The sequence below is a fragment of the Condylura cristata genome, unplaced genomic scaffold, assembly GCF_000260355.1.
Source record: "Condylura cristata isolate star-nosed mole 26May11 unplaced genomic scaffold, ConCri1.0 scaffold00017, whole genome shotgun sequence".
In the NCBI taxonomy this organism is placed as follows: domain Eukaryota; kingdom Metazoa; phylum Chordata; class Mammalia; order Eulipotyphla; family Talpidae; genus Condylura; species Condylura cristata.
In genome coordinates this window covers 32,326,574-32,340,083 of record NW_004567118.1, presented here as the reverse complement: position 1 = coordinate 32,340,083, position 13,510 = coordinate 32,326,574, and the positions used below count along the sequence as shown (strand labels likewise).

The 13,510-nt window shown below is 36.4% G+C and overlaps 1 protein-coding gene across 1 annotated transcript; it reads left to right on the top strand.

Moving 5' to 3' along the window:
• Positions 1-215: 215 nt before the first annotated feature.
• On the top strand, positions 216-1,169 carry LOC101632507 (olfactory receptor 1P1-like). Its single transcript, XM_012726176.1, has one exon. It carries the CDS (start codon positions 216-218, stop codon positions 1,167-1,169), a length of 954 nt encoding a protein of 317 aa, XP_012581630.1.
• Positions 1,170-13,510: the final 12,341 nt, after the last annotated feature.

Here is a 13,510-nt window from a genome sequence, read left to right as displayed (position 1 = left end):
TTGGGGAAAATATATATTATTGAATTCTACTTACTAGTGCATCACATTTAGTAGGTTACAATAAAAATATAAGTACATATAGGATGTGATCATATCAACATACTAAGGTCATTTATCTTTCTCTAGAGAATGTCACATTCATCAATCATTAGAGTCAAATACATTTAGAGAATTTTGGTGCCTTTCAACCAAATTCTTTCCCTGAACTTAGGGTCATGGAAGGAGGAAACCAGACCAGCAGCTTTGAGTTCTTACTCTGGGGACTCTCAGAACGGCCAGAGCAGCAAGGTGCCCTCTTCCTAGTGTTCCTGTGCATGTACCTGGTCACTGTGGCCGGCAACCTGCTCATCATCCTGGCCATTGCCACTGATGCCCATCTACACACTCCCATGTACTTCTTCCTTGCTAGCCTGTCCTGTGCAGACATCCTTTGGGTCTCTACCACTGTGCCCAAGGCCCTCATGAACACCCAGACCCAGAGCAGGTCTATATCCTATGCGGGGTGCATGACCCAGCTCTATTTCTTCTTGACCTTTGGGGACATGGACAGCTTTCTGTTGGCCACAATGGCCTATGACCGCTATGTGGCCATCTGCCACCCTCTCCACTATACGATGATCATGAGTCCCCGCCGCTGTACCCTTCTGATCACTGCCTGCTGGACCCTCACAAATCTTGTTGCCATGACCCACACCTTCCTCATATTCCGACTTTCCTTCTGCTCTAAAAAAATCATTCTGGACTTCTACTGTGACCTGGGACCTCTCATGAAGGTGTCTTGCTCTGACACTCAGGTCAATGAGCTTGTGATGCTCTTTCTGGGAGGCACAGTCATTTTAGTACCTTGTATACTCATCCTGATCTCTTATATCCGTATTGTTACAGCCATTCTCAGACTTCCCTCTGCCCAGGGGAGGTGCAAGGCCTTCTCTACCTGTGGGTCCCATCTTGCTGTTGTTGCCCTATTCTTTGGAACAGTCATCAGGGCTTATCTGTGCCCCTCATCCTCTTCCTCCAACTCAGTTGAAAAGAATACAGCAGCTGCTGTGATGTACACAGTGGTGACTCCCCTGCTAAACCCCTTCATTTACAGCCTACGGAACAAGGACATGAAGGGAGCTCTGGGGAAGCTTCTCAGGGGACAAGTCTCCTTTTTGAGGGGCCAGTAACTTCTTCAGAGAAACTATAGTTGTCTTTTGAGGAACTTCAGCGAAATTGCTACCTCAAATGCCTCATTTCTAAATCCTATACGTGCCTTATCATCATTCTCTGTCTGAATACCTACTATCAGTTGGGAAGTATTTAAAAAAAAAGTCAAGATTTTGCTTCATGCTTTAATTTAATCTACTAAGAGTTGATTTTTTACCCATTCATTTTACTTACAACTTTTTAAAAGGGGAAATGTTTTTTTTGTAATGTTCATCGTTTCAAAAGTATGCATAATCTTTCATCTAGGTTATCAAAAACTCTATCACTGGAGTCATTGAAAGTGAGTAGATGATAAAAATATTAGCAAGTAAGTTCAATAATGAATGAGAGTTTACAAATTTAACTGTAAACATGTTGAGTGCAAACATACCTAAACTATTAAATTTTTTCCTTAAACACTTATTGCCTGAAGATTATGAGTCAGAATTCTTTGTAATTATTAACAAAATACTCAACAACCTGGAATGATTTGTTATTTTCTGTAATATGAATAATTGAAATTCAATAAATTTGTCACTAATTGTCTTCCTTAGCTGCCAGTTATGACTGATTATGTAAACAGTAAAAGAATTTTCTGTCTTCTCAAGATTCTTTTGTTAACATTTGTGATATTTTGCCTCAGCCAAGACAAAATAAAATATAATTAGGGTTTATGATGTTTATCTCTTCAGTGTAAAATTTACAATTCTATGCCAAGGCACAGTGGATGAAAAATGATGGTGTAAAATGGGTACATGGAACAAACCCACTAAAGAGCTTCAGGGATTAGTTACCAGGAGTCCAGACTCTAATGTAGTTGTTTCCATTTTTTGTGTAAGTCCAAACTTTTCCTTTGGGAATTGAAATTATAGGTATTTGTCTTGACTATATAACTGGATTTTGTAGGGAAAAATATCTATGGTTTAGGTATTAACAACAAATCTAATTTTAAAAAGTTGGATATTCAAGGAAGCAATTGATACAAAAAATTCCTTGAGTCAAATGAAAATGAAATGGCAACAAACTTAATGTATGGGTTGCAGCAGAAGCAGTTCTAAGCAGGAAGTTCATAGCAAAAGAGGCACACCTCAGGAAAAAAAACAAGAAAAGTCACCCGAAGGAATGAGAAAAAGAATGAATGAAGCCCAAAGTTAGTAGAAGAAAGGGAATACTAACGATTGGAGCAGAAATAAATGAAAGAGACTGGAAAGATCACAGAAAATGTCAATGAAAATAAGAGCTGTTTCTTTGAAAAGATAAATAAAATTGATGAAGTCTTACCTGGACTCCCCAAGAAAAAAAAGAGGCTCAAAATAAATAAAATTAGAGTGATTAATGAGATAATACAACAGATATCACAGAAATACAAAGAATCATAAAACATTTATACCAACAAAATCTATAATCTAGAAGAAATAGACAAATATCTAGAAAACAATGCATTCTTCCATGAAGAAATGAAAGGTTTGAATGACCCAACTTCTAATAAAGAGATTGAATTCACAACCAAAACCTCCCTAAGAGTAAAATTCCAATGTTAGATGGCTTCAAGAGGGGTAGCTTCTAAATATTCAAAGAAGACCTAATACCGCCCTTATCGAACTCCATAAAAAATTTAAACATGGGATGGTTCTAAATTTATTTTATGAGGTCAACATCAACCTGATAATTAAACCATATGATATAACACATGAAAAAAGAAAATTACAGCTCTGCACCTGGTTACTATAGATGGAAAAATTCAACAAATATTGGCAAACCAATGTAATATTTAAAATGATCATCTACCATGATCAATTTAATATTTAAAATGATCATCTCTGAGATTTATTCTAGTGTTGAAAGGATCGTTTAACATTTGCAAAACAGTCAGTGTGACATACCAGATTGACATAAAGAAACAAAAAAGTCATATGATCATTTCAATAATGCTCTAAAAATAATAGAAAAATTTGTCATTCATATATGTTAAAAGAAAACTCTCAGCACAGTGGGTTTTGAAACAACACACCTTAACATAATAAAGGCCATTTATTAAAAACCCATGGATAATATTTCACTCAATGGTGAAATACCTTCTTTCTTAGAAACAAGACAATATCCACTTGCCACTTTTATTCAATGTAGTGTTGAAAATCCTTATGAGAGGATTAGGTGGGACAAAATATAAGAAACATCCAATTGGAATTTGGATAGGGTTGGAAAGGAAGAAATAAAACATCACTATTTGCAGATTCTACATATGGGAAACTCTAAAAACTACAAATGAATTCAGTAAGTTTGCTGGCTACAAAAATCAATATATAAAAATCTTTCATTTTATACACAATGAAATATCAAAAAAAGAAATTAATAAAACAATCCTATCTACACTGTATAAAAAAGAATAAAATTAACCAAATACATTTAGGAATAAAGTTAACCTTAACCAAAGGGGAATAGTAATGCAGTTAACCAGGTAGGTCAATAACCTGTACACTGAAAATTATGAGACATTGATGAAAGAAATCAAAGAGGACATAAGGAAAAGAAATAGTTCATGTTCATTTTACCCAAAGCATTCAGTGTGATCCTAGCAAAAGTCCAATGATGTAAAGTGAACAAAAAAATCCTAGTATTTGTATGGAGCCACAAACATCATAAATAACTGAAGCAAATAACTGAAGCGAAAGAAAGCAAGAAAGAAAGAAAGAAAAAAAAAAAAACAACTAAGCCAGGGTATCACACACTCTGATTTCAAACTATACTACAAAGATATAATAACCAAAATAATATGGTATTTGGCATAAAAACAAACAGAGACATAATTCAATGGGACAGGAAATGACCTAGCAATAAGCCATATATGGCTGATTAATTTATGACAAGGGACAAAAAAGAGAAAGAAAGTAGGGAAAGGATGCTTTCTTCAATAAACGGTATTGGGAAAACTAGACAGCCACACACAAAAGAATGAAATCAGACCACTCTTTTACACTTAACAAAAAAAAACTTGAAATGGTTAAATACTTGAACATAAGCCTAGAAATCACAAAACTTCTAGAAAAAAAAAAAAGATGATCACCATTTTGACACAGTTTTTAGCCAGATATTTTGGATCTGACTCCTGAGATGAAAGAAACAAAATCAGAAATGAACAAATGTTCTATATCAGAAAAGCAAACAGAAAACTATACAGTGAAGGAAAACATCAAGAAAATGAAAAGGCATTGGGAAAAGATACTCACAAATTATACATCCAATAAGCCTTTGATATCCAAATGTATAAAACGCATGCAGCTCAGTAACCATAAAGCTAGTAATCCAGTTAACAAATAGGCAGAGAATCTGAATAACTACTTTCCTAAAAAAGACATACAGAAGGCCAACAGGTATATAAAAAGGTGATCAAGTCACTAATATTGATGAAATGAAAATAAATACCATTACTCAATATAGTTTCACACTGTCAGATGGCTACATCAAAAAGCTAGAAATAATAAGTGCTGGCAAGGATGTGGAGAAAAGGGAACTCTTTTATGCTGTTGTTGGGAATGTAAATTGTTACATCCATGGTAGAAAATATGGTGGGGTTCTTCAAAAAAAAAAAGTAAAGAAAAAAACCAATTTTTTAAAAAAACCTCAAAAACTTAATTGGAAAAGATATTTGTATTCCTATATTTATCAAAGCATTATTTACAAATGTTAAGATACAGGAAAAACCAAACTATCCCTTGAGACATGCATGCCTAACGAAGATGTGAGATCATACTCACAATATAATATAACACAATATAATATAATATGTTATCTGGATGTTGAAATGCTACAAGTCATAAAAAAAAGAAATCTTGATTTTTGCAACTATTGATGGAACAGGAGGATATTATTACTAAGTGAAGTAAGTCAGAGAAAGACAAGTATGGTGGGAAAGCAGTATGATATGAGAGAGGATAATAAATAAAAGTGGCAAAATCGAGAAAATAAGAACAATGAAGAAAGAGAAACAAATGAAATATATTTCATGAAGTAATGATAATTTCAAGAAGTAATTGATTTTCCAGAAACACAGTATATGAGTAAATTCAGGATGAAGACGCCATGAAGTTCCAAAAAAGGAATGAGGAAAAAATTCTCAATGCACTTTTATTGGGACTTAAGACCACAAAAAATTTTAAAGTTTTTTAAACTTGAGATAGTTGAACTGTTAATTCTTCTTCTCTGGAATTAACTATGATATAACCTTTGTTGTTTCATTTTTATGTATACTTTTATAATTTAGGTCAAAATTGTGCACTTTTTTTAATAGAACACTTGCTATATGTCAGGTTCTAGTCTAAGTGTTTTTATATGTATTTAATTCTCTTTGATCTTTCCAGCAGTCCTATTTTTAAGTGTGGTACTGTTTTTTTTTTTTTAAATAATAATATCATAGTTTATTTTTACATCATTTTGTGCCTTTTTCCATCTCAGTTGTAATCGCCATGGGCTTCCCATCACCACATCACCTGTGTGCCATCACCATAGTCCAGTGCACTTCCCTCCCCCCACTTTTTTTGATCCCATTCCCCACTCCACTCCTGTAAAATTTCCCTCTTATATAGTTGTTCATTATTATTATTTGCTCGCCTGGTCCTTTATACTCCTGCTATGAGTGAAACCATTTGATATTTTTCCTTTTCCTTTCTTACTTCACTAAGCAGCACTCATACAATATTTAGCATTGTTTTGCATGTTTTAATTTTTACTTCAATGGTGTCATCCAACATGTATTATGATACTTGCCTTTTTCTTGAAATGATTTAAGCAAGAAGATGATAGATTCAGACTTTAAGAAAATTAAATTACTATGTAGACAATTGGAAGGAAAGAGACAAGAGAAGCAGAATATCCACAAAGCAAGGATAATAGATCACAGTGTCGTGTTAATGCAAAAAGATAAGAAACAAAATGCAATTTGGACCAGCAATGACCTTGGACTCATATATGTTCTATTGTCTACTCATAAAAAATACTAATTTTTGCAAAGTTCTTTGGTGGCTTAGAGTGTCATTTCAGATATCAGTGATAAAGGGGGTATTTTTTGGATGGAGGAGACTTCTATATAGTTCAGCCTAAGACACAGAAAAATAGTAAGGTTCTTAGAGAAAATCCCATTACTGCTGGACCGTATTCCCAGAAACTGCTCCTGAGGGAATTTATAGTGTATGGGGCAATTACTGAGCTTTTGTCTCTCACAGGAGAGACTTATACTGAGGTTACTTGGGAAATAAATGAATAGCACAAGTTCCCTTATAGCACAGAGCTGAGAACACTTAAGCTATTTCTGATGTTAATGACCAGAAACACCTTCTCTGCAGTCTGCTGCATGGGGGTGCAGAAAACTTGCAGGAAGCCTGTAGTGAGGCTGTTACTATGTTCCCTGCTTACAGTGGGGCAGCCTCTGAGTACTCAGCAGAATTTTCACAATAATTTCATGTAGAGGATTGACTAGGAAGCATTAGGTCTTTGGTGCTCTGAGTACTCAGCAGAATTTTCACAATAATTTCATGTAGAGGACTAACTAGGAAGCATTAGGTCTTTGGTGATCATGAATGGACCAGATACAAGTAAGAAGGTAAGCTCCACAGCTGGGATGGGACAAGCCCAACACAGACCCTGTGGGCACAGCAGACACAGACCAAGCATGCCCTAATGCAGGGAAGATCTGGAGGAAAACAAGGGGCACAGAAGACAGGTGATGGAGGACCGCGGAGATGGACATAGGCTGGTGTGTCCAGGAAGGCTTCATAATCACGAAAGACAGGAAGGACTAGAGCCAGCCCACTGGGCTGGGAAGGGGAGAGGAGAGGGACTGGACTGGTGAGAGAAGTGGGTTTTTTTTCATACACAGAAGAATCCTAGGGTGGATATTTGGGACTGGCTGTGGATTTCATATTCTAGCCCCCATTGTGGGGCTTAAAAATTTGGGCACGCTAAACTAGGGAGTCTCTGTTTTCACTGGGAGAGCCCTTCCTGGGGGATGGACCCTTGATACTAAGTAGTCTCACTTTGGGTAGAAATGGAACATGTCAACTGGTCTCTCATTCTGCAGCAGGTGTGCCTCCAAACTGTTTCTATAAAACAGGGTGGTTTCACCAGTTTCAGACTTAAAAGGTTCAGGACAATTTGTGGGGTCAGTGGAAAGTACCCCTTCCCTACACATCCACACATTCATGACCTTGCCTTGTTGTTCCTCTTATGTTTATGGGTCTCTGATTCTGAAGGCAGAATGGAGTCACTCAATTGTGTATTTTCCAGTGTTCCTGCCTTCATCACTTAGTTACCATGTGTTTATTGAACAACACTTTGTGTCAAGTGCTTTCTTTCAGGTGGAGAAACTGGACTTAGTGAAGTGAGTATTCTTTGTCATAGTGGTGTGTAAAACTAGTTGTTACCATTAACATCAGAATACTTGAAATGATGCAGAAAGTTTGCAGCATCCTCTTAGGAACATTTATGGTGATAATTTTGTGCAGGACTTCATGAAAGACAGATGTGGGTGGTGGTGAGGTACAGACAGTGGTTTAGATAGCAGGTTTAATTGACACCATCCAGAGTGGGGGAGCAAGAGCAGGAGAGTTGGGGGAAATGTGTGCTCAAGTAAATATCACATTTGGAGCTAACAGAACAGCACAGTGTCAGGTTTATAATCATTGTGATTGGGGGGGTTTGGTTAGTGGGGGACTGTTAATGTCAGGTAGGCACTGCTGGAGGGTTCTCAGGAGACTGGCCTGGCCTCTGCGGAGTCACCAGCAGAGACTACAGGAGAGTGGAAAGGCAGTTGTCTATTAGAAAGCTATTTGACACCCTATAGTAGCTCTGCCCAGTCTTTCTGACCTACAGCACATGATACCAGATTCTGACATGAGCAGATACTAGGATAAAGTGAGATCCAGACCCTGCTACTATCAATATCTGACCTTGGGGTAATGTGCTCAGCCTCAGTGTACCTCCCTTTCCACATTTACCACTGGAAGACAGCAATGTCTACTTCTTCATTTCTCTGGAGGGGATTTTGAAGTTCCTGAGTCGGGGTCTCACTGAATGAATGCAAGTTCCCTTCTGTACAAACCTCTAATATCTTTCTCTTCTTATTATGGAAACTGGGGAACGTACTTTACTTTTCAGATGATGCTCTTACTTGTAGTGGGTGTCGTCTTCTTTTTTTTTTTTTTAAAGATTTATTTATTTATGCATACAAGAACTGGGTACAGGCCGGGGGGAAGGGTGTGAGAGGCTTCAGAGACAGAGTGGGGAGCAGAACAGCAGATTAACTGAAATACACTGCTGAGAGGAGAGTAATCTCTACTGCTAGTGAAATCTTATTTTTCTAATTGGTTTCACTTCTTATTGGAAGTTTAATTACAGTGATATTAGTAAGATAGAAAAGGAGGGAGTCATTTGATGCATTCAGGTTAGTGAGAGCTGTGGGTGCTGCCTGCTCCTCTCTCCAGACAGCTAAATCTTAAGTAATTTTCAGATTAGGTTTAGGGGAGGTGGGACATGTTTTTAGATTTTAACTCCTGTTTTTTTTTTTTTTAAGATTTATGTATTTATTCATATGGAACTGGGGTACAGGCCAAAGATGTGGAGGGTGAGAGGATTCACCAGAGACAGAGTGGGGAGCAGAACAGGCAGATCGATGAAGTACACTGCTGAGGGAGCAGCGGGCGGGTCAGGAGAGGTCTGCCACGCCATGTGGTCACCTCCGGGGCAAGCGGGAATCGAACTCATGTGGAAGTGGCTTTAGCTCTCAGTGCTGTGCTTTAACCCACTGCGCCACTAGGGAGGGCCCTTAACTCCTGTTTTTTTTATGCTGGTATACAAATATGGGCACTTGTATACAACAAATCTTTTATACTCCTATAAACACTTATAAATAAATGTTGAGCTACTTCTGCTTAAAGGAAGGTCTGCTGTGCCATGTGGATCACCTCCCTGGCTGGGGATCAAACTCCTGTCCATAGCTTCATAGTGCTGTGCTTTAACCCACTGTGCCACACTGGAGTGCCCAATAGTTGGTATCTTCTGAGTCTGTATTCTTAGTTCAAGCAGAGCCTGGCATGCAGTCCAGGATGCTGGGACCTGCCCTCACCAAGAGCTGTGAATCCCATATTTCTGGATAGCCCTGTGAACCAAGCTCTTTCTGGCATCTGTGTACCTCTGTCATATGGAGACTTTGTAGCTGACACAAAGCTCTTCTAGCTGTCCTGTCTACTGCTCACCGCTGTGAGCATGAGTTTGTCCCTCCATGACTACTGACCTGTAATTTCTTAAGAGCATGGACATAGAGCCTGGCTCAGCCTTTCTTTCAATTCTCATGCTCTTATCAGCATCTCAAGATCCCATCCTCCTCTGTAGGGGGACAAAGAATATGAGGAGTTCCTCCCTGAAGGGAGAAAATGTAGAGATCACCCAGAACAGAGGCAGAGTCAACTTGATATGAGTCAAAGTTTTACATTTTGAGAGAATTGGACTTAAGACTTGGTTCTACCACTTAAAACTGAACATTTCGTATTATAGTTTTACTTAATTTGTTTCTATATATATATCCAGACCTGTAAACAAGCTTGTAGTTTCTACTTCATCCTATAATGTGAGATTTAAATAATACAACTAGCTTTGTGTATTGTTCTGGAGAGAACGTCCTCAATGTATGTTGATTGCTATTTAAAATTGATTGATAAATGTTTACTTTTGAAATATAAATATTCCAGATCATGATAATTCATGGATTATTTATCTTTCAATAATTATGTGCAAAATTCAGAGACGGTTTAGATTTTCAATTTCAGTACAGTTTGCATCAGACATATATTATGCTGCATCTCTTTGGGAATTTTTAAAATCTTGAATTAGATCTCAGTTCTCCACTCCTATCATTGCTTTTCTCACTATTTTTATCTCTTTGAATTTTATCTGAATTTTTTGAAGGAAATAGTAAATTGCTTTAGAAAATGGCTCATCATTTTTGTAGTCTCCATGTTAATGTTATCACTTCCTATGCAGATTTTATAAATTCATATTTTATACTGAAATATGAATTTTGTTCTCAATCTTTTTTAATATTTATTAGTTTTTTTATTATATATAATAGTTTATTTTTACATCATTTTGTGCATTTTTTTCATCTCAGTTGTAATCCCCATGGGCTTCCCATCACTAAATCACCCTGTGCCATCACCATAGTCCAGTGCATTTCCCTCCCCCCAGTTTTTGATCCCATTCCCCACTCCACCCCCATAAAATGTCCCTGGTATATAGCTGTTCATTATTATTATTATTATTTTCTCGCCTGGTCTACTGTACTCCTGCTATGAGTGAAACCATCTGGTATTTTTCCTTTTCTTTCTGGCTTATCTCACTAAGCATGATCTTCTCCATGCTGAAATATTTTAAAGTAAACTCTAAACATCCTATGCTAAATATCTAGCATCCATCTCTAAACATCTTTTCCCACATACTGTGTAGTCTTGTGATTTTATTTTTTATTTGATAAAATTGATGTTACATTTCATAAATTCAACATGTAGAACATATAACTTTGATATATTTACATATCATAAAATGATTGCCATTGAAGAAATAGCTATTATATTTCATCATTACAGACCAATATTTTTGGCTCTCTTCATAATATTATACATTAGATCTCTGTGACTTATTTAATATTTATTATAAGTTGTACCTTTAAATGCCATTTGTTTATACCACCCCAAACCCTTGGTTATCAACCAGTTTCCATGTTGACTTTGTTAGATTTCACATATAAACTTTATTGTATGGTACTTGTCTTCTTGTGACTTACTTCTTATTATAATGTGTTCAAGGTCTGTCTATATTGTTACAAATAGCAGGATAGCCTCCTCTCTCATAGGTGAATATTCCATTGTGTCTAGATGTCATATCTTTTTTATCCTTTGATGGGCACTGGGGTTATTTCCGTATCTTGACTAATGTGAACTTTGTTGTTATAAAGATAGAAAATTCTATTTTCACTTTCTTTGAGTATATACCCAGAAGTGAAATTGCTAGATTATTTGATAGATCTATTTTCAATTTCTTGTTTTTCATAGTGGTTGAACTAATTTATATTCTCCCATGTTGTGTGTGAGGGTTCTTTTTTCACCACATTCTTGCCAGCACCCTTTTTCTGTCCTCTTGATGACAACTATTCTAACCATCTTGACGTGATATTTTATTGTAGTGTTGGTTTGCATTTCCCAGGTGGTTACTGTGTTGAGATCTTTCTATGTGCCTGTTGGTGACTTTGAATGACCTTTATGGGAGAAGATGTCTTTTTTCCTGTTTATTTTTATGGAATAGTTTGCTTTTTGATTATTAGTTGTAGGTTCTTTATATATTTTGCATAGTACCTCCTTATACTAAGTGGTTCACAAATTTTCCCCCCATTCTGTAGAGTGATATTTTGCCAGTTATTTCTTTCCCTGTTCAGTTTTTTGTTTGATGTAGCCACGTTTATTGATAGAGTACTATTTTTTTAATCTATCGATTTGCTTTTATCATTACATCCAAAAACTTGCCAAGACTGCTCACTATCAGTGAAGTACCTTTAGTTTTCTTTTAAGTGTTTTATGGCATCATGTCTTATGTTTAGTCTTTCTCCATTTCAAGTAATGTCTGTGCATATTGTGAGGTAGGAATCTAGTTTCTTTGTTCAACATGTTTCTACCCAGTTTCCCCAGTAAGACTTGTTGATTTCCTCATTGGATGTTACTGAATTTGTTGAATTTTAGCTGATCATATGTGCTAGGACTTAATTCTGGACTCTGTTCTGTTACTTTAGTCAGTATCTTCTACTTTTGTGCTGAAACCACACTACTTTTATTCCTATTATTTTTGTGCCATGTTTTGAAACCAGGAAAAAAGATACTATTGTTTTTGTTTTTGTTTTTTTCTCAGAATCACTTTGGCTACGTGAGACAGTTTACATTTCCACATTAAATTTTAGAACTGTTTCTTCTATTTATGTGAAGAATGCATTTAATATTGATACAAATTGCTTTGACTTTGTAGTTGGGTTTGGGTAGTATGACAGTTTTAACAATAGCATTCTTCTGGCCCATCAATAAAGTACTTTATTTTTCATTTTACAAATATTTCACTTCCTTGGTTGTTTATTCTTTAGTAAGTAGTTGCTTGAAATGGTATTGTGAATAGAGTAGCTTTGTTATTTCTTTTTCTGATGCTTCATCATTACTGTAAAGGAATGTCACTGATTTTTTATAAGTTGGTTGTGTAACCCATTACATTTCTGAAATTCAATCAATTCGTACAGATTTTATTTTGTTTCTGTTATTAGTGGGAAAACTTCCAGTTTTTTACAATTATGATGTTGGCTCTAGGTTTGCATGTACAACTTTTTTTTAAAAAAAGATTTTTTTATTCATGCATACAGAACTGGGGTACAAGTCAGAGGTGCAGGGGCAGTGAGAGGCCTCACCAGAGACAGAGTAGGGAGCAGAAAAGGCAGATCAATGAAGTACACTGCTGAGGGGAGCAGTGGGCGGATCAAGAGAGGTCTGACACACCATGTGGGTCACCTCCAGGGCAGGGATGGAACTTGCACTGAAGTGGCTGCAGCCAGCCTGCAGTGCTGCATCCTAACCCACTGTGCCACTTGGGAGGACCTGCATATACATCTCTTATAGTGTTTAGATGTTCCATTTATTCCCAATTCTTTGAGAGTTTTTATTGTAAATGGATGTTAAATATATTTATGGCATTTATTGAAATGATCTTGTGATTTTTATCATTCTTTAATGATCTGGTAAATGACATTGATACACACACACACACACACACACACACACACACACATACATACATACCTTGCATCCTGGGATGAAAATTGATGTGGTGGATAGTACCCTTATTCTCTTTTAATATAAAGGCAATACACAAGAATCCACTTCACTTTAATATGAAAAAAAAAAAGTATAAAAGATAGGAATATAAAGGAATTTTCCTGTTTACAAGCACACAAAAAGAATGATATCCCTGGGAGTAAACTTAGTGACAGTGGTGAAGGACCCTTATATTGAAAAGTATTAGATTCTGGTAAAGGAAATAAAGGAAGACACAAGGAATGAGAGCTATCCTGGGATCATGGAATGCAAAATGGCCACAGTAGCTAAAACAGTTTACAGATTCAGTATATTACCTATCAAAATCCCTGTACTTTTTTCAAGGAAATTGAGCAAACAATTATGAAACACATGGAACCACACAAGACCATGAATAATTAAGAATTGTAAACAAGGTTTTGTGTTTTTTCCCC